Source organism: Lynx rufus, unplaced genomic scaffold (genome assembly GCF_022079265.1).
Source record: "Lynx rufus isolate CCGP_SWC_20201006 ecotype Redwood Valley unplaced genomic scaffold, mLynRuf1.p SCAF_4, whole genome shotgun sequence".
NCBI lineage: Eukaryota > Metazoa > Chordata > Mammalia > Carnivora > Felidae > Lynx > Lynx rufus.
The window spans coordinates 30,610,935-30,633,120 of NW_025814856.1; the positions used below are offsets into that span (position 1 = coordinate 30,610,935).

General features: G+C 41.4%; 1 protein-coding gene across 1 annotated transcript in view; it reads left to right on the forward strand.

The window, feature by feature from the left end:
* Positions 1–21,895, forward strand: part of SYNPR (synaptoporin) — a 312,385-nt gene extending 290,490 nt beyond the window's left edge. The window contains exons 5-6 of the mRNA XM_047094606.1: positions 15,180–15,371; positions 21,638–21,895. Of these exons, the coding sequence (XP_046950562.1) occupies positions 15,180–15,371; positions 21,638–21,895 (450 nt within the window). The remainder of the gene's footprint in view (positions 1–15,179; positions 15,372–21,637) is intronic.
* Positions 21,896–22,186: the final 291 nt, after the last annotated feature.

Consider the following 22,186-nt stretch of genomic DNA (forward strand, 5'->3'; position numbering starts at 1 on the left):
AAAAAAAAAAAAAAACAAAAACAAAAAAAACTGTAAATGTTAAATTCTAACAGTTACATGTTGGAAATATGATAGAACTGACAAAAATAAGTGGAAACAGCTAAGTAAAGCATGAAACAGAAGTTATGATTCAATTAATATTTATGCCTAGACAGGGTAAAAATCACAAATATTTATTTCATTTGGAGTGAAAATGAAAACCAAGAAAACATATGATGACTCTCTTTGGGAGGGTTTGGGCAGAAGTCTCTGGGACCCTCAGGCTTACAATAAATATATATCCCCCAGAATGCAACAATATTTCACTTCCATGGTCTCCCTACCCTTCCTCTTCACATACATGGAACAACCACGCAGCCTTTCCAATGGTTACACTATGTATACAGCACACATTGCAGACAGACAGACACACACCCAGACTCATCTGCACTTGGACCCCTTTTCGTATCTGCTGCATTTCTGTCCTTAGGCACCTGCTCAAATCTTGCCTGCCAGAGACACAGAATCTTAGATCTAGGATAAATCTGGAAAATGAGATGAGAAGGGGAGAACCAATGGTGAAAATAGTAACATTTATCTTTTATTAGGTGCCTTGTGCAAGATACTGTCCCACAGATTATCCTTTTTTTTTTTCATTCCCTCATCAACTCTCTAATATAGGCTATTCATTCTCTTCTATTTCCATTGAAGGAATAAAGGCCTAGCAAGTCAAATAAACCATCCAAAGCTAGGCTGCTAAGAGGCAGCACAACTGAGACTCGAACCCAGTTTTGTCTTCTCTCCAACTGACAGAGTAAAACCAACGTCTGTGAATCCAATAGCCACCTTTTTGAGGAATGGCTTCTACTTTGTAATTCAAATGTAATATTTTCCCTCACTTTCACTTGGTATGATGAGTGGCGAAGTGGCAAAGGAATTTTCCAAAGTCAGAGTAAATTTAAGCTGTAGATGGTGAAGTGCAGGATAATTTCCTCCTTGGTATTTTAGAAGTTCTTCATTTTAACCATCTGTTGAGGGCTGACAGATGGGTTGATATATGACAGAATAATGGGTCTTCAATTCTAGAAAGGCATAAGGAATGCTTGAAAAAAATAGCAGCTCTTTTCATGAACCTAGCTGTGCTAACGCTTGCTCACTTGCAAAAAAAAAAAAAATGGTGGGAGTAAAGTGTGAAATATAATCATAATCATCCCCCTAAACAGAAAGTTTCTCACAATTGCCAAAGGTCAAAACCAGTAAAATATGCCTATTCTAAAATTATGCTAATGTTTTCAAATCCAGTCATTTAAAAGGGCATACCGGGGGTAAAGGTAAGGTAAATAAAAATAATAAAACCAAAACCCCAAAAGCCCTTCTTCCATCCCTGTTTCCAGCCATTTCATTTTCTTTTTTATAGATAGCCAGTGTCATGAGTTTCTTGTATCTTTGAGATAATTTAGGAAACACGCAAATTTTTGAAATCCAAATGATTTTCCAAGTGACTATGCCAAATGTGAGCTCTCTGTCCTTTCTTCTTCCATGCAGTGGATATATATGAGAAGTTATACATACACCAGACATTTGACTAGGGACACAGGTGGTGAAGACTGTCCCATCCTCAAGGAACTTACAATCCAGTGAATGAAGCCAACAACATGGGAAAACACTTTAAATACCACATACAGTGTACTTTCTGGGAATGTAACAATGATCAGGGCATTCACTGATTGTAGCAATGGCTCATTTACCAGGCATTCTCCAAGTGACCTTACATGTCTTAACACAATTACCCCAGTTCTTTTCCAGTCGTGTATTGCAACCAGATGAAATATTCACATACACACACCTGGTTGCTGCCAGACTTCTTCGTTGGTGCCAAAGAGGCTTGAAGTTCTACCCACACAGAGCCACTGGCTCAAACTTTAGAGACTGCAATAACAACACTTTGGCCATATGCATTGGACTTCAGCAGCATGAATCTGTTTTCAAAAGAACATCAAGGCGCCTGGGTGGCGCAATCGGTTAAGCGTCTGACTTCAGCTAGGTCACGATCTCACGGTCTGTGAGTTCGAGCCCCGCGTCAGGCTCTGGGCTGATGGCTCAGAGCCTGGAGCCTGTTTCCGATTCTGTGTCTCCTTCTCTCTCTGCCCCTCCCCCGTTCATGCTCTGTCTCTCTCTGTCCCAAAAATAAATAAACGTTGAAAAAACAAACAAACAAACAAACAAAAGAACATCAATATACAGATTGAAAAAAAGAAGTCATTACAGCTGAATTCATGGTCCAATGTCATTGACCATGCCAAAAACAGCCCATGTCTCTTGAAGATTACATCACCTTCACCACCTTCATCTTCCTAACCATTAATGCAACCATTAAAATATTCTTTAAAATACTAAAATTATCCTTCATAATTTTGATCCTCATAATGATCCTGTCAGATGTGAACACTGTATTTCAGAGAATTTTTAAATCCATGATCAGGTTTGCTTTATTGCATTATTTCCAGCCATGCATAGCAATTCTTCTGTCCTATCTGGGAGATATCAGTGGTGTAGAATAGTAAGTTAATAATAGGATTATGTTTTCACAGGAGTATTTGACAGCCTGGATTTATCTCGACAGTTCCTTCCCACTCTAATATTATGTAATTCTGAAGGAGGAAGATGTGCCTTCTTTCCACTTGCAGGGAGGGTGATGGCAAGAGAACACAGAGACCAGAGAGGAGCTGACTTGGTTCAGAAGGTGGCACCTGAAAGGTCTGCTAGCACTTTAAGTCAAAATTGCTCAGAGTAGCTTACTTGAAGAAATTTCCTATAAAATGCATCCATTTTTAAATATAGGTTGGAGGGGGAATCTAAAAATATTTGGACAAATGAAGAAATTACTTTGGAATATCTGACATATTTATTATCTATGCCCCTACTATTTGCCACTGTGTAGGTCATCGGTTTTTAGAAAGTGTGTCTGTGTGTGTGTGTGTGTGTGTGTGTGTGTGATATCATATATACATATATGCACATCATATATGCACATATATATCATACATATACATCATATATATGTACACATATATACACACATATATATATACACATGATATATATACATATCATCTATATATATGACTCCCAAGTTTTATATACATAAAAAACTGTTGGTAGTTTTTTATAAGTAGTTTTTATAAGTAAACAGGTAAGTTTACTTATCTTAAGCAATCTCTACACCCATCATGGGATTCAAACTCACAACCCTGAGATCAAAAGTTGCCTGCTTTTCTGACCTAGCCAGTCAGGTGTGTGGGAGAGTTGTTTTGATCACACAGTAAGACAACATTCTAGACCAGGGTACATGGGACAGATGAAGTTCAAGTCTGGCTGCTTGTGACTCCGAGCTTCCCTCCAAGTCTCCTGTATGACACACTTCCTCCAGATGTTTCATCTATATACTGCCTGGCATGTGTTGTTTTCCAGATATGTTTACAATGCCCAGATGCTTTATGCCAGGTAGACAAAGCTGATGGTTAATTGACTACATCTTAGTATTTTTATTGAGCTGGTTCAATGGCAGCCCCCAAAATATTTTGGAAGTGCTAAAAAATACATTAAAATAAAGAATATTGATAAGATGTTCAATAAGCATCTCCAATTTCCAGATTCATCCTTGACTAACTCTACAAATGTGGGGTTTTTTTCCCCCTAGTTATTTTTAAGATGTCCAAAATGGTTTCAACAGTTGACTCACCTCTGGTCTAGGACTTGAGCATCTTACTCATTTCTGTACTTATTGGTAGACGTGTCAAAATCAATAACCAATCATTTGGAAAGAGTGCTGTTTTCTGTATAAGCCAACAGCTCACCTGAAAACAGTTAACAGCCCCAATTGTTTCCCTAAGCTTCCAAACTTCTGAGAGCATACAGGTCCAGATCACCATTTAGATATGACAGAGTAAAGCCATTTAGATATATAAACAGATCCCCTCCAGACCTCTTCACCTCTTTGGTTATTGCTTGGCTTTCTAAGGGGGAGAGGGTTGCCGGTGAGCAAGTGCAGAGAGCCAATAGCTTCAGCGGTCATGTGAGTCACCAAAATTCTCACTAGGCAAGCACTCTTTTCCTTCCTTTTAAACCTCCCTCTGCTAGCAGAATGACCCAATAAATCTTTCTGGTCCTGACCTATGTCAATGTGCATTCTTCTTGGGCATGGTATAAGCAGGTAGTGGATAGAACTCCCTCTAGACACCAATTTATAGACGTTCCAGATAAGTCATTTTGTGGTGTATTTACTATTCAACATGCTTTGAGAACCACTGAAGGGAGGGATAATCCTAAGGAGATTCTGGACGCAATCAGATCTGTGCAGCTCTCTCCTTGTCCACCTAGACTGGCTGGTGCCAGGCAGTTTTGTGTTTGTTTTCAAAACACCAGTTCGTTTTTCTGCAAGGCCATTATCATCATCTGCAATTACATATTCTTCTGGGAATATCTGAGTAAGATCTGTCCTCCAACAGAGTGAATGCTGGGATCATGTCTGCTTTTATTAATTACTATATTCCGAAGACCTGGCACCTAGTTGGTTCCTACTGGAGATGTGTTGAATAAATAAATTAACCTACCTGATTTATTTGACCATCAAAACCCATTGAATAATACCAATACACTTTTCTGTACCGTTATTCAATTATATACAGAATTTTCCTGTCTCCGTGTGTGTGTGTGTGTGTCTGTGTGTGTGTGTGTAAATTCACTGGGGACTCACTATGTGTCAGGCACTGAGCTAAGTATTTTATTGAATTAGCTCATGCATACTTGACAAAAACCCTTTGAAAATCAATGTCATCATTGCCCCTCTTTACAGATAGGAAAACGGAGGCTTAATAGAGTTCCAGAGCTAGTTAGTAAGAGTCGACATTTGAACCCAAGACTGACTGATTCTAAAGACAATAGACTTAACCATTATGTGATGCTTTCTTTTCTCAAAACCTGTATGTTATGAGATCTACCTCACAAATTGTTGATGAAGATTAGACAGAGTAATATATTTGAAGGTCTCAGCGCAGTGCCTGCCTCAAAGTAAGCGCTGAACCTGTAGCAACTTTTACAAGCAATACTGCTACTATTTGTAGTGAAGAGGAAAGGCAGGGTCAACTGGAAATCAAGTCAGGTTTTAAGGGGTGTTTTTAATATTGATTTTCGACAACATTGCAGCAAGCTAGTGAAGACTGCGCATCCATACTGAGGTTGTCAAACAGCCAAGAATACCTCCCTCTTGCACAAAGATTATGAAATCAATTGTCTATGACTAAGCTAAAAGGAGGCAGAGGATCTTTTAAAAAGTCTTCTTTTCATAAAAAAAAAAAAAAAAAAACAAGAAACAGGAGGCCCCAGTTCCAAAGCTGAGGAACCACAAATCAATCGATAAAGTTCTCTGAAAAACAAACTAAAAAAGGGAAAGTACCGTATGTCAATCACAATCAAATGTAACTTAAGAAAAAAGAAGAAATGAAATCTTACCTGGATTCTCAAGCAGGAACCAGACTCTTCGCACATGAAACAAGATGACTGATTATTACCCAGCCCTTATAACAGAGGATGATCCACTACATCTCTTCTCACAAAATTTCGATTCATTGACAGTGTGACAATAGTGAATCTTACGGTAATAACATAAAACAATCCAGGTAGTGCAGAGAGAAGGATGCAAACCACCTGAGGACTACACCCCCCCCCCCCCCCCCCCCGCCTCCTGCCCGGCCCTGGTCCCTACTCCATTGTCTGAACGGTACTTAGCCTCTAGTGGGAAGATAATACATATCGGCCGAGTGACTGGGGAAAAGGAACCAATAAAACAATGGACAAATGAAGAAATAATGGGATTTGGAGTCCAATGGATCTGAGTTTGGTATGCATTTTCTCTACTTACTACTTCTCTGAACACTCCCTTCTTCATCTGTAAAATAAAAAAAATTAAAAAATTAAAAAAATTAAAGAAATAAAAAACAGCTACCTTGCAGGGCTCACCTGAACTGAGGTGAAATATGTAAAGCATTTTAGCATCATGCCTAACACATGTCGGGCCTCCCATTGAAGCTAGTTTGGAATATATAATGAGGTTCACCCCTCCAGCAAGGGACATAGACTTTGGAGCTCGGCAAACCTTGTTTGCAAACGAAGCTTAGCAACGTAATGACCCTGAGAACTCCAGCAACTCAATCTTTCCACACCTTGATTTGCTCATCTGTAGAGTGGGGTCAGTAATAGCTGTCTCAAAGTGTCCTTAGGAGAACTGAAGGAATGATGTATGAGACACACAGTGTCTCATACATAGTAACTGCTCCATAAATGATAGCCATACGTACTAATATTGCAACTTCATCTTTATTATGAGCCAGTAAAGTCATGGGCCTCTAAAAGCAATAGAGCACTTTAATAATAGATTAAGAACACAGATTCTGGAGCCAAAGTCCCTGGTTCCAAATTCTGGCTCTGTATCTTTCAAGCTGGATTTAACTAATTTATCCCATCTGGAAAATGGAACTATATACTTCATTCCATTTAACCAGCCACCATCCTGCACATGTTCTGAGAATAGAGGGGTGGAGTCAGATTTTCCCCTACATATGGCCTGAAATGCAGTCCCTGCTGTCCCTGCAAGCCATCTCCTCCCGTGGGTTGCCAATACAGAAGGCCTAAGAGTCTTTGGTCACGCTTGTCTGCCCTTAGATCTCCACCAGACCACTGGGGCCACGCACTGGGCTACTGCATCAACCCGCTTATGGGATCCCACAGGCCAGGAGGGACATGGGAGGCATGCTGGCTTTGTAAAAGCTAAGCTGAGAGGGGGTGCCTGGGTGGCTCAGTGAGTTAAGCGTCCGACTCCTGGTTTCAGGGCAGGTCATTGTGAGTTGGAGCCCCGCACTGGGCTCTGTGCTGACAGCTCAAAACTTGAAGCCTGCTTCGGATTGTGTGTCTCCCTCTCTCTCTGCCCCTCCCCTACTCATGCTCTATCTTTCTCTCTCTCAAAAATAAATAAACATTAAAATAAAAAAAGCTAAGTTGAGAGAGAGCTACTAGGATCATCTCAGGCTCAAGTACCAAGAGAAATTGTGACATCAGTGATCCAAAACAGGAGAAGAAGCATCACTCTCACTTGGCTGTGGATGTGAACGTCCTTTCGTTTGTTAACTGTGGGTTAAAGCTACACTGTCTAGTAAGGTACCGGCAGCAACATGTGGCTATTGGACCTGAAATGTGGCTGATACAGATTAAGATGTACTATCGGTATAAAATACACACCAGATTTCAAAGACTTTGTGCAAAAAAGTAAAATATTAATAATTTTAGGTATTCAGTTTTATTATATAAATACATATACTGTATTAATATAATTAACCACGTGAGTTTCTTTTGCTTTTTTTAAAAAAAAAATGTCTGTTTCTTTAGAGAGAGAGGGAGAGCATGAACTGGGGAGGGGCAGAGAGAGAAGGAGAGAGAGAGAGAGAATCCCCAGTAGGCTCCACACTGTCAGCGCAGAGCCCGATGTGGATCTTGAACGCACGAACCGTGAGATCCTGACCTGAGCCAAAACCAAGTGTCAGATGCTTAACCAATTGAGCCACCCAGGTGCCCCTGCTTTTTGTTTTTTTTTTTGTTTTTTTTTTTTTTCAACGTTTATTTATTTTTGGGACAGAGAGAGACAGAGCATGAACGGGGGAGGGGCAGAGAGAGAGGGAGACACAGAATCGGAAACAGGCTCCAGGCTCTGAGCCATCAGCCCAGAGCCTGACGCGGGGCTCGAACTCACGGACCGTGAGATCGTGACCTGGCTGAAGTCGGACGCTTAACCGACTGCGCCACCCAGGCGCCCCTGCTTTTTGTTTTTGATGTGACTACTAAGAAATTTAAAATTACATACGGGCTTCATATCTCTGTCTCACCTTTTATCTCTGTTAGGTAGCACTCGAGCAATCTCAGTGTTCCCTCTGCAGGTTGGGGTTATAAGCCTTTGCAAACTTCAGCCGTTCCCTGCCCTGCTTCTGTCATCTGAGCCATGAGTCATTTGCTTTTGTTCTTTAAATTATTTTCTTGGGGCACCTGAGTGGGTCAGTCAGTTAAGTGCCCAACTTTGGCTCAGGTCATGATCTCGCAGTTCGTGGGCTCGAGCCCCGTGTCCAGCTCTGTGTTCAGAGTCTGGAACCTGCCTCAGATTGTCTCTGTCTCTCTCTGCCCCTCCCCCACTTGTGCTCTGTGTGTGTCTCTCTCCAAAATAAACATTAAACACTTGTTTTGAATTTTTTAAATTATTTTCATAAACTTAAATACAATGTCTTTTTGAAGAAAACCCTGTACCACTACTGGGTACAAAAACCCAGCATTATTTGACATAATTAGGAGACAAACATAGAAATGAATCAATGGAAAATGAAAAGTACTGTATTCCAGCCAGGTACCATTGCTTGCATGAAGGCTCGGAGCCTGGGCACAATTTTCTTTGATAAATAGGTGTTAAATATCTGTTAAATAAACATTAGTGGCAGATTAGTACCCAGCTGAGGCTTTCTTCTTTATGCCTCAGACTGAAAGAGAATTGTGGAGAAAAATCGTGGAGCCCAGTGTTATTTATTGCCATGTCTGAGTTCCCACAATAATGGGTAACTCAGACTTGAGAAAGCATGGGCATGATGGAAAAACCACTCACTAAACATGGAGCTCAATGCCCTGCATTCAAATCTCAGTTACTTGTGATGACTTGAGCACATCGCTTAACTTCCCTGAATCTGTTAAATGGGTATAATTATCTTCACCTGCTTGCAGTTATTATGAAGATCAAATGATCTTCTTCTACGTCGTGTTAAAAACCGAAGACACTCTCCAGAAGTCAGAGGTCACTATTATTCATCTTCAAATGAAACAATGAAATACACCTGTATGAGCGGACAAGAAGTTATTCCATCCAGACACTGCTTAGGTCTTCTCTCTTCCAAGACAAGTCCCAAGCTCTGTTCTGATCTGAGCTTCTATCTTGCTGCTTGGTTCCATGTTTCCTGATTCACAGCTTCATGCTGGGATTCCTGAAAGCTGACTCAGCAAAGCAAATCCATTTACACAGAGGGTGTGGGTGACTCCGACTGCCCCGAGTCTGGTAGAGGCTTTCAGGGTAGGTGTCAGCCACAGAATAAATAACAAAGTCATCAAAGAGGTGAAACAGATAATAATGCCATTGGAGGTGAAATCCTGAGAATATTTGTTAATAGATAGAAATGGGAGAATTGATATTATGGATATTACCAACATCCAGTGGGGCTACGGTGATTGAGGGAGACAGAGACAGGTTTACCTGGTTCTAAAAGATGAGGTTTTGTCACCAAAGAGGATTCCCTCTTATGCCCCAAAGTGATCTGGGACAAGTGTCTTTAATGTATTAAATGACATTCTAGTATGCAAATGAGTTTGCTTGTAGCAAATGAGGAGAAGTGGGGGCAAGAAAACACACCCAGCAAGCAAAGTGGAAACAAACCACCCAGCCAGCATTAAGCCAGGCTGCTCCCTCTGCTGACGAGGCTGTTTGTGTAGATCACTGAACACACACTTAAAACATCCTGCAGAAACACAACCAGGTAGCCTGTCCGTGTTCTCTCGGTAAAGAGTGTCAATGTTCTCAGTTACAGAACATATTTTATAAGCCACTTAATGAACCACGGGAAAATCTACTTATCTCTCTCAGCCACAGTTTCTTCATCTGTAATAAAGGCTAATCACATCCTGTGACTACTTTTTGGGCTTTTATGGGGGCCACATAGATCCCAAGTGTGCGAGGTTTTTGGAAGCATAAAAGCACTCTAATGGCAGCCTCTCCACTCTAGGAGAATAAAGAACACAAGCAGAGTCAGCAGAAGACATCTTCCAAGGGTTAATATATGCACCATGGTAACCTAGCAGTTAATGTTACAAATCTACCTCTTGAGTTTCTTCCTCTGCACACTCCGTTTCTGTTAGATCTGGGGCAGGAGCATTTGTAAACAACCGGGTTCTTGTCTGCACCATCAGAAGAAAATCCCTGCTCCAGTGCAAGGCATTTACCTCTCCTGATTCAGAAGAGGGTTTCGGTAGACCATTCACATGGAACTAAGTAACCGGACTGAGAAAGTTATTCCATGTTCACTTTAACTTCAGGTCTTCTGATTAGGTCATGCTAGTATTTCTTTAATATCCCTCTAACACTTGGGGCGCCTGGGTGGCGCAGTCGGTTAAGCGTCCGACTTCAGCCAGGTCACGATCTCGCAGTCCGGGAGTTCGAGCCCCGCGTCAGGCTCTGGGCTGATGGCTCAGAGCCTGGAGCCTGTTTCCGATTCTGTGTCTCCCTCTCTCTCTGCTCCTCCCCCGTTCATGCTCTGTCTCTCTCTGTCCCAAAAATAAATAAACGTTGAAAAAAAAAAATTTTTTTTTTAAATAAAAAAAAAAAAAATATCCCTCTAACACTTGCTAATCTCCCTTTTAACAAAGATCCTAGGTTCTAAAGCCTTGTGCACACATTCCCAGCTAGAGTTTAAGGTATTTTGTTTCACTGTGGAGCACTTAGGTTTGCAATCCCCTTCTATCTATGGCAAGTCCTACTGGCTTCGCATTATAGTACACGTATAATTTCCTTCTGAGATAACCTTCTTTATGTCAAAAGGGTAATTTGCTTTAAATTAAATATTAAGCAATAACACAAGACTATGTGGATAATATCAAAACTGTTTTTAGGTACTGCCAAAATGACTAAAACTCAGAGAACACCAGCTAAGGTAATTATCTACATAAAATACACCAAAGAGCGTCTTTTCCCCCAACCTTACAGAAAGCTCACGATACACTGCAGTAATCAAGCCAGGCATTAATTATACACAAAGTATTTGACCTGTCTCTGCTTCAGTTTCCTCATAAGAAAAGCAGGGCTTTTCTAGTATGTATGTCGTAAGGTTAATGATGCCCATAAGTGCTTAGCAGAGTGCCTGGCATGTGGGAAATGCTGGGTAAACACGGGTGACGGCAGCTGTGGTTGTGCCCCGAAGACGACCTCTAGTTCAGGGGACAGATTCTGATGGATGCCCTGCCCCTCCCCACCATGCTCTGTGCTCAGGACGTGGCTGCATGGATCACATCAGTGGGCTCCCTGCCCTCTGGGCTCCAGCTGGGTGTGGCCAATGGGAGCCTTGGCAGGAGAAGCATAGGGTCAGGGATCTGCTCCCAGGTTTCCCGCCCTGCAAGTGGCCTCAAACTTGCGCTCAGTGCCGAAGCCAAAAAACAAAAAAGTTCAGGCTAATATATTCTTCACCCAGAATTTTTTACATAACCTCCCCCATATTCACACTTTGCTTAGTTGTGGAAAATCTGGCCCGAGACTACTTTCTGAAGCCCTTTGTTGCAAAACTCTCTATTCTAATGACATTTATTATTTGGTCCAATTATAAATCTTGATGCTGCTGTAGGGACAAATAGAACCATCTGAATTTCTGTCTGGAAGAGCCATCGATATAATCAATCAATGTCTTAATCACATTGCCACATTGTTTTTATTTGACTTAATTATAAAATAAGGCATGTATAAAAATACATAAGCTTATATAAAAGAAAATAAATCATCTCCAATCCTACCACCGACCACTAGGTAAACTCCAATGTTATATACATAAATGTAAATATTTTAACAAAACTGAGAACATTTTGTATATTCCTTCCTTCCTTCCCTCCTTCCTTCCTTCCTTCCCTCCTTCCTTCCCTCCCTCCTTCCTTCCCTCCCTCCTTCCTTCCCTCCCTCCTTCCTTCCCTCCCTCCTTCCTTCCCTCCATCCTTCCCTCCTTCCCTCCTTCCTTCCTTACTTCCTTCCTTCCCTCCCTCTTCCTTCCTTCCCTCCTTCCTTCCTTCCCTCCTTCCTTCCTTCCCTCCCTCCTTCCTTCCTTCCTTCCTTCCTTCCTTCCTTCCTTCCCTCCTTTCTTCCTTCCCTGTCTTAATAAATATTGATGGCAACTCTTCTGCCAAGACCCAGTAATAAGCAAGGTAGACAGTCTCTGCCCTCCTGGAACTGACATCTTAATGGGAAAAACAGACAAATGAAAAACCACATTTTCACTTCTCCCGAGTGTCTTATGAGACAGATACTGTTATTGTCCCATTTTACAGTGAGCTAAACTGAAGTTTCAAATTGTCTAGCAAATTGTCCAAGAACACATAGTAAGTAGCAGGGTCAGTAGTCAGCCTCCGGTCTATCTGATGACAGATTCTGAGCTGTTAACTTGTGTGAGAAATACCTTAATATGATAGGCTGGTGCCTCTTTACAAAATGGTACCAGGGTAAAAGTTTGGATGTGCTCCCAAATATAACATATTTACCCTCAAGGACAGAGATCCTTGACTTCATTCATGAAGCCTATATATAGAAAATGATTCATTACTATTTTGTCATATTTAAATTAACCAGGACTTCCAGTGTAACTTTTGAAATTTTAGTGTACTTGCTTTAAATAAGAAGATCAATATTCCTTAAGGCAGCCATGAGGGGGGTATAGAACAATCAGGCTCACAGGTACCAGAAGCAGATGGCCAGGCTTACATTCCTGGTTCTACCACTTGCTAACTCCAGACTCTGAGCAATTTTGCTTAACCCCTTAGGGCCTCAGTTTCCTCAAATGTAAAATGGGGACAGGATTAGCATCTGTTTCACAGTGCTGTTGTCAATATCAAATGACTTAATTCATGTAAACTTGGAATAGTGCTTCACACATAATACATGCCCCACAAATGTTAGGTATTCTTACTATTATTTAATAAGTCTAAAAGTTTTGATACTATTTTCTCCAATTTCCAAGGGAGAGGTCTTCACATGACTGTTCTTGTTTCCCCATCCTCACACCCTTTTCTCAAGTCTATTTTTAATTATGATGAACAGAAATAATGACAGTTCCTGTCTCATAATTGGAAGGGCAGGGTATCTATAGCCCCTAAAAAATATGTAATATCAAGAGAGCAGAGTCCACATCTTGCATTTTTTAAATCCCTCATAAGACATTGCTCAATATCTGGCACATTACTCAAAAATTATTGTTTGGGGGGCACCTGGGTGGCTCAGTCGGTTAAGCGTCCAACTTTGACTCAGGTCATGGTTCACGGTTTGTGAGTTTGAGCTCCGCGTCGGGCTCTGTGCTGACAGCTCGGAGGCCGGAGCCTGCTTCAGATTCTGTGTCTCCCTCTCTCTCAGCCCCTCCCCTGCTTGTACTCTCTCTAAAATAAATAAACATTAAAAATTTTAAAAATGGTTTGAATGAATGCATCCATGAATGAATCAGGTACTAGATTGAACATGAACCTGAATTTGTATTTGACACAATCAACCTGGCTTACTTATCCGTAACCATTTCTCCAGTTTATAATTCAGACTCAAACACTTGAGTCTCTTGATTCCAAATATTCTTATTGATTGCTGTAGATACTGTATTTGTTTGCCTGTTTATACCACCATCTCATTCCAGAAACAACTTAAGATAGCTTACAAGAATATATGAAACTCAAACTGGAATTAATTAAAAATGAGAAGGGAAAGAAAGAATGGGTATATCAAACAAGGCTGGGAATAGGGTTAAAATATCCATGCCATTAAAAACCCTGTGAGCAGGTAACAAATTAGCCCTGAATTTTCTAGAGTCAACATGAAAAGGTCAACTGGTAAGTCATATTATTTGCAACAGCTCTTGGATGAAAAGATAACAGTTTCTGTGAAAATGCAGCCACTCTTAGAAGTGGACAGTCTAGAACATTGTCCACAAAAGCCACACCTAACAAATACCATCCACAACAGCATCCTTACAATGTAAGAGTTTCCCTGGTGTTGATCATGGGATCTTGATGAAAACTCCTTCAGTCATGTCATGAGGGAAAACTAACCAGAGCAAGTGAAATGTACCATGCCCTTGGGTAGGAAGGAGACACGGGGCAAGTTTTGTACTTGACAGGCTTATCATTTAGACTAAAACAGAAACCTTTCTCTTGGTACAGCAAATGTACTCTTCCTTTCCAGGTCAGGGTCTTTAGTATACTAGGTAAGCAGTATGCAACATTTTAATGTTAGTCAAATGTAAATACAGTAAATCTGAAAGACTGTCCTATATTAGAACATGGTCTGCTTAAGACATGGACAGTGACTCTGACTCCCCACCCGCTCTGAGTCAGAAGGAGGATATGAGAAGCATCCCCGTCATCAGAAGCTTGGTATTGTTTCTTTAAACATTTAAACATCATCTTACATCATGGACATATTGTTTCATATGGAAAAAGAAGCCTCTTTCCCCTGTATTCATAGCAGATGGTTTTGTAAGTCAGATCTGGATTTGAATTCTGGCTCTCCCCCTTTCTATATTGTTACCTAACATCTCTGGGCCTTGATTTCCTCATCTTTAAAATGAGTATTAATGGAGGGGGGAGGGGGGAAAATAAATGGGTGATGGGCATTGAGGAGGGCACTTGTTGGGATGTCATATGTAAGCGATGAATCACGAGAAATGGGTATTAAAAACACCGTCTAACATGGCATTTGTAAGGATAATTTTACATAAAGCCTCTTGCCCGTAAAAAGCAGTCAAAACATTACGGCTATTTATTGCCTCCACTGAACACAGTCTCAAGCATACGCTGGATGGCACGTAGATTTGTTCACTGAAAAACATGAATGAGTGAATAAATGAATATTGCTATCTAGGAGTCTTCAACAATCAGCAAATCTCTCTGTTTGCAGCCATCCTAACACGGCGGTTACAATCATAGGCCTAGAGGTTTTGTTGCCCGGGTGTGAGTGCTGACGCCATCGCTGATTATTTGTGGGTACCCCAGGCAAGCTGTCTGACCATTCCCTGTCCCAGTTTTGTCATCCGCAAATGGGATAATGATAGGAACTTCCTCACAGGGGTGTTTTAGGAACAATTAGATGAGGGTTATAAGCACTTAGCATCATTCCTGGAACAGTTCAAGCATTCAATAAATATTACTATTATTTATTTTAGACAAATATAATATCACAAAACTTTCTTTTATCTGTTTTTCAACTTCTCCCTGGTTCCATTGCTGTGGGATCTTGGAATTTCCCGAAAAGCAAGCCAAATAGTTGTGTAAAGTAATCAATTTGTTTCTGGAACTCACATTTCTCTTCCTGTTTTATCTTTCTGTTTCTATAGGACTTCATCGTCACTGTAGTCTTTTCGTTTTTGTGGTTGGTGGGTTCATCAGCTTGGGCGAAAGGACTGTCTGATGTCAAGGTCGCGACGGATCCTAAGGAAGTATTGTTACTGATGTCAGCTTGCAAACAGCCGTCCAACAAATGCATGGCTGTCCACAGCCCCGTAATGTCCAGCTTAAACACTTCTGTGGTATGTTTTCATCTATGCTTTACGTCCCAAACCTTTGTTTGCCACTCAAATGAATAGGAAAAATATCTCAGAGGTCACCTTGGAGATTTCTGCGTCCAAAATGAGGCCAGTCTAAAAGGCGATATTTCACTCCATGTGCAAGATGATCCTCTGGCCTTCAAGTCTTCTATTGTCAGAACCCATAGGCTTTAATGCTGCCAATTATGGAGTCTTAATAAGAACGCAGCAGGTATTGGCAGCTGCTGCTTGGATGACAGTCAAGTCAAAATTCTAAGCCAGAAGCAGATATAAAATTTGAACTTTAAGTCTGACGCCTGCCAGAAGTAAAAGGAATATTTGATGGCAGAGAGGTTTCCTGGGAAGAAAACATTGTTCAAGCCACACATAGCTAGAATACATCCAGTTGATTGTCTGGAGGAAAAACACTCAGACCTGATAGAATACAGGAAAGCTGCACAGTAGAAAAAATACTTATAACAATTACGGTAATTTTTTTTTTATCTTCTCCATGTTCCCGGTTTAATTGCCTGGTAACTTTGGAAAAGCTGAACTATATGAGTTGAACAAAGTCGAATATTTTCAAATGCATAGCTCTCACAGGAAGACAGACAATCTGACAGAGAGCAGGGCAACTAAATTGGATTCCTGTGTTATTTTAAAGAAAGAAACTGCGTGTAAGAAAGACAGAAACTATAATGGCAGCAAAGAGCAGTAGTTACTCAAGACTAGAGAACCTGACAGTATTTGCTGAAAGAAAAACATTCTTGAGCAGCCCCTAAAAATAATTATCTTTGCTTCAAGGTTAACTTATGTTTCTACAGCTTTCTGAAATTTAATCTGAGCAGGCATTTAAGTAGGGGACAGGGTTGCCAGGTGCTCCCTGATGCTTTGACTGTGAATCCTGCCTTGCCAAGAGAGTAAACATGGAAAGAAAGTATGTAGGAGGTCCTCGCCGTCATTTTTGCTCATTGCCGGACACACCCGCAGATAAACACTCGAATACTTGGGGAGGCGTGTGTTGAAATAGACTCTCCTGCTTCCGTAGCGTGTTTCTAGGCAGGGCGGAATGAATGTTATTATAATCTTGATCTCAAAACCTAAGAGAACAACAAGAGAAAATCATCCAGTACGTTTGTTGGTTTAATAATCAATGTAATACATTATGACGTCCTACAGAGTCTATTTAATTCTACCTTTGCTGTCTCTAGTAAGTTTTAGACTAGGCGATGGGAATTTTGAATGATAAACCATGTGACGTGTCTCCTAAAATCAGAAAGAGGTATTTGCCTTTCTCTACCTGACTGATGTCACGTAGCATAACCCCCTGCAGGCCCATCCATGTTGTGTGTCAGCTATACTCAGATAAAAAAAAAAAATCCACGAAATTAGACACATAGGTACATATACAATTTTAAATAAAATATGAAATTAAAAAAAGTTTTTTAAATCAAAAAGAGAAATGGATGGAAACCAGACAGCATGTCATGGGAGAAAGGACAGGTCTGCTGCTGTTACTGTTATGGATCTACATCAGTTAAAGGTCCTCCAGTTCCTGTGACAGAAAATTCACTTCAAACTGGCCAAAGGAAAATAATACGCCTATCCCTAAATTCCGTTCTCTGGACCCCACTTATGGACATTCAACGTCTGTATGTGCTGGAGTGTTTGGGTTGCAAGTAACAGAAACTGACTCTGACTAACCTCATCAGGAAAAAAAAAAATCTTTGGAAGGATATTAAGTAGCTCAGAAAACTGATGAAATCTGATGAAACAGGCTGTTAAAAAAGCAGCATCTAGAGCAGGACCAAGGTTCTCAATGTCAGATACCAAAGAATGTTGTATCTGACTTTCATTACTCTGCTCCTGATTTAAAGTTCCACCACAGAGCTCAAGCCACTTGACTGCATCGGGGTTTACAAGGGAAACAAAATTTCTATTAGCAAAAGCAGAGGGAAAGAATGTTAATCTGCCAGAACACAGCAATTTTTTTCATTACAAACTCGTTTGGCTTCAAATCCTATTAAGCTAGCTTTTCACAAGAGGTAAAAGTAATTGGAAAAATACTAGCACTGTGTCTACCAAGGGCAGAACCTCGGACCAGGAATTATCAGGAAGCTGGACAGTTTACATTCTTCATCTCTCATCTCTCTCTTTCTGAATGCCTGTGACATTATTGTCTCTTTTCGGATGCATTTGTCTTTCTTTTTCCTATTGTCTCAAGAGAAGATAGCCACCCCCCAGTTTCTGAGATTATATTTCTTCTTAAAGAAACATCTTGGGCTGAACTAAAATCACTCAGGTCTAATCCCAAATTCCGGGCAGAGAGCATCTCATTAGCTCATCTTGGGCCACATGTCCACCTTGGCTCAGGGTTTGCGGAATCCTGCAGAAGAAATATGGCTCACAGAACCAAACCACCTTGCCTACTAAGCAAGTGTAGGCTTTGGAGAAGGAGTCAGACACACCCATAGGAGTGACCTCTACAAGTAAGTGGTTCAACAATAGCAATGATATTTCTACCTGGGTAACAAATTTACTTTCTCCAAAGCATCTTGGCATCCATGATTTCACACCAACACAAATAGGCAGGGGAGCTATCCAGACATTACAAATACAGGTAGGTGCCGTGAAAGGATTTGCTCGCGGCTTCTCAAGTAGTGACAGCAATGCCAGAGTAGAGCCAAATTCTGTTAATGCTGCTGCCACTCGAAATGGTTCAGGGCACAGTTGTGGAGTCCGTCTGCCTGGGTTTGAATCCTGGCTCCACGACTCAATAATTGACTGCTCTTGGACAAATGCACTAAGGTCCCTAAACCTTATTTTCATTATCTATAAAATGGGGCTATTATCGAACAGACCTCACAAGACCATTGATTAAATGATATAATATGTTATAAGTCCTCTCAGTACAGTGCCCAGCATATGGCAGGTGTTCAATAAGTGTCGACCGAAAAGCTGCCTCGTAAATGCATTCATTTTCCTAAATGTCATATAGTGGTTAGAGCCCAAAGAAGAGGGTAGGAGGAAAGAATGTGTTTTTCTCTCTCAACTTCTCTTTCCAAGGTTCTCTGAGCCTAACTATCCTATTCACAATTTCTACTTCTGCTTCTCCAGCTTCATTATAGGCAATCTTGACACATCTTCTTGGCCAATCTAGATTTCACCTCCTCATTCTTCCTCCGGCTACGCACGGTGGCTTGCAGTCTCTCCTTCTGTTGCCTCCACATCTGAGCTTGGATCAAAATCCTTACTCTAACTTCAGCTGCAACAAAATGGCAAGAAAAGATTCAAGGGCCCACGTGCCAGCCAGGAGTCTGCAATACCTGTGTGATGACAGCGGGATAAGACGTGCCTGCTTCTGAAACATGTCCATGGGGATGCCTTGTTTGTGTACTCACTTTTAAGTTGCATGCCCCTGATCGCTAGGTTCTTCTTGAGCATCCCTTTTCTAGAAGCCAAGTAGCAGCCAGCAAAAGGGAGAAACCAAGGAAGGGGAAACATAAAATTAGAGCTCTGGGCAGAGCCATCTCTTGATATCTGAGAAGATTCCTTGATAATCTTTTCTACTCCTACATTGACATACACTTACAAAGATACCATTTAATCGAGATCTCCCCTTTGGTGGAAAATATCCTAGCTATTGTACACATCGATAAAAGGTCCTGCATGTGAATTAGAGTTTTGTCCGTGATTACCGCATTCATTTTGGTCACACAGCTATTATACTGGGAGTACCTTCATTATGTCTTGTATCTCCCATCGGCAAGGAGCCTGGAGCATGGCATAAGATAATGTTAAATAAGTATCAGCTAACATTAAAGGAAGAAGAGAGAGTGGAAGAAGAGAGAAGGAAGAAGGGGGGTTGGCCGGGATAAACCAGTCTTTTAGATCAGGCGAGGGCCTACAGAGACTGCTTTGGCTGCCGACGTCCCTCAAGAGTACGGCCTTGCCATCAAAGTCCCATTTCAGTTTATGCTGCAGCAAAAGGGCCAAATGAATACAGTTCATGGAAATATTTGAGAAAGTATCAGAACACTGCTTACCAGGCAGGAAGCATCTTCGAATGTGTCTAGCACCGTCTAGCTGCGTTATACACATTCTCTTGAATCCTCACACTGTCACCCGAGGAACGAATAGCCTTCATTCCACATTAGGAAAACAAAATAATAAGTTGAGGTCCAGAGGCTAACTGCCTTGTCCAAGGTCACGGAGGAGGAGAGTGCAGTTGAAGCCAGTGTGATTTCAAAACCCGCAGGATGAGTCCAAAGGTGACATTCAGGTAATGTGTCCTGATCCACCTGCTGCTAAAATTCTGAAATACTTTGGTAAATAGCCCCTGCTCCAGGTCCCCAAGGCGCCTCGTCTTGACTTCACTGGCCCCCTCACCTCCACCTGCAGGGCACTTGGGACCCCCCTACCATCCAGCAACCGAGGATAGATGCTCGCCCAGCACCCTATAATCCAGAGCTGTGGCGGTGGCCCAAGTCCAGTTTGAATGGCGATTGTTGAGCTGGAGTGGTTACTAAATATGCTTTAATGCCATCACAGCTTTATCTCATGCTGTTGTCTATCTCCGGTAGGGGGCTGTTACAACTGACTGCTTCTGGTTAATTCCCAGGTCAACCAGTGTGCCCTGGGAAAGGTGGCAGAACAGCTGTTCTCTTCGAGGCTCTGGCTCGAGCGAACAGCTCTGCTTCCATCAGACAGGCAGGGTCTGGGGAGGCTACACCTGGTCCTCTGACTCGCCAACAACACCCTTTTGGAGAGTAAGAGGAATCTCCGTAGCAAAGCCTCACATCCAGTTCTTGGGAGAATACCCCATACCTCCCTGAAGCCCGTATTGCATTGAGAGTCTGGTTTCAACATTCATTTCTGGATGTGAGAGGCACAGAAAGTACAACTCTTCGAAGTCATAACCTCTGTGTACCCTCTCATTCGTGTGCTTATCTGCACACCACCTGCACGATCGCTTATGCCATACTTTTTAAGTTGACTCATTTTTTTATATCATTACACAAACTGGAAGAGTAGTCTCTCTAGCCATGAAGTGAAGGTAACCTTATAAATTAACGCGCTATTATTAAAATCAAAGTTCTCAACTCTGTAGCCCCTGAAGACTTCTTACAGACAATGAGGAACACCTCACTTGGGGAGACAATAAGCTTAAGTAGGGGCTCAGACCATGGAGTCAGACAGAACAGGGCTGACCCTTGTCTACTACTTACCAAGTCATGTGACCTGGAACAAGATTCTTATCCTGGACCTCAGCTTCCACATCTTTAATACAGGTATAATAATAATACCTTCTTCTCAGACAGAATGAATGGATTGCCCTTTCCACAGTGCCTAACGTGTAGTAAGCATTCAGTAAAAGTCAGATATTCTATGGCTAAAATTGACAACCCAGGCAACAACAGATGTTGGCGAGGATGCAGAGAAGGAGGATCTCTTCTGCACTGCTGGTGGGAATGCAAACTGGTGCCGCCACTCTGGAAAACAGTATGGAGGTTCCTCAAAAAATTAAAAATAGAACTAGCCTATGACCCAGCAATTGCACTACTAGGTATTTATCCAAGGGATACAGGTGTGCTGTTTTGAAGGGGCACATGTACCCCAATGTTTACAGCAGAGCTATCTACAATAGCCAAAGTATGGAAAGAGCCCAATGTCCATCGATGGATCAATGGATAAGAAGATGTGGCATATATATATAATGGAGTATTACTCGGAAATCAAAAAGAATGAAATCTTGCCATTTGCAACTACGTGGATGGAACCAGAGGGTATTATGCTAAACAAAATTAGAGAAAGTCAAATATCGTATGACTTCACTCATAGGAGGAATTTAAGATACAAGACAGATGAACATAAGGAAAGGGGAGCAAAAATAATGTAAAAACAAGGAGGGAGACAAAACATAAGAGACTCTTAAATATAGAGAACAAACTGAGGGTTGTGGGAGGGGGATGGGCTTCATGGGTAAGGGGCATTAGGAAGACACTTGCTGGGATGAGCATTGGGTGTTATACATAGGGAATGAATCACTGGATTCTACTTATGAAATCATTGCACTATATACTAACTTGGATGCAAATAAATAAATAAATGTTAAGTATTCTAAATGAAACAGCGGTTCCAAATGAAAAATTGAAAGAGATCTCAATGTTGAATAAAAAGTAGCCGTATGTATTATGAAGGATTTTCTGAAATTGAGATTTTTCTTGTGTTTCCGTCTATCAACTCATTTGCTCTGATTCTCCTTTCAGGTCTTTGGGTTCTTGAACTTTATCCTCTGGGCTGGAAACATCTGGTTTGTTTTCAAGGAGACCGGCTGGCATTCCTCGGGACAGAGATATCTTTCAGACCCAATGGAAAAGCACTCGAGTAGCTATAACCAAGGCGGGTACAACCAAGACAGCTATGGGTCAAGCGGCGGGTATAGCCAGCAGGCGAGTATGGGGCCATCCTCAGATGAGTTTGGCCAACAGTCCAGTGGCCCCGCTTCTTTTACCAATCAGATTTAACAGGTAGTCTTTGCATTCTTCTGGCGATAGCCTCCCCACCTTCCATTTTAGTTGCAGAAGAGTTTTTTAGGAGTTTCAATCAATTATTAATGCAGAGGGTGTTGAATGTAAGTCAGAGATCTGTAGTCCTCATTAAGGCAGAAAGGCCTGGGTCGTGATAAATGGTACTTAGAGAGGAGACGACATGAGGAGATACATTATTCATCATAGATGCCTAATTGGAGAGTACCTTATTACATACACAGATACTTGTATGGTCGTTGTGTAGGTGTGTGGAGATAATGAAAGCAT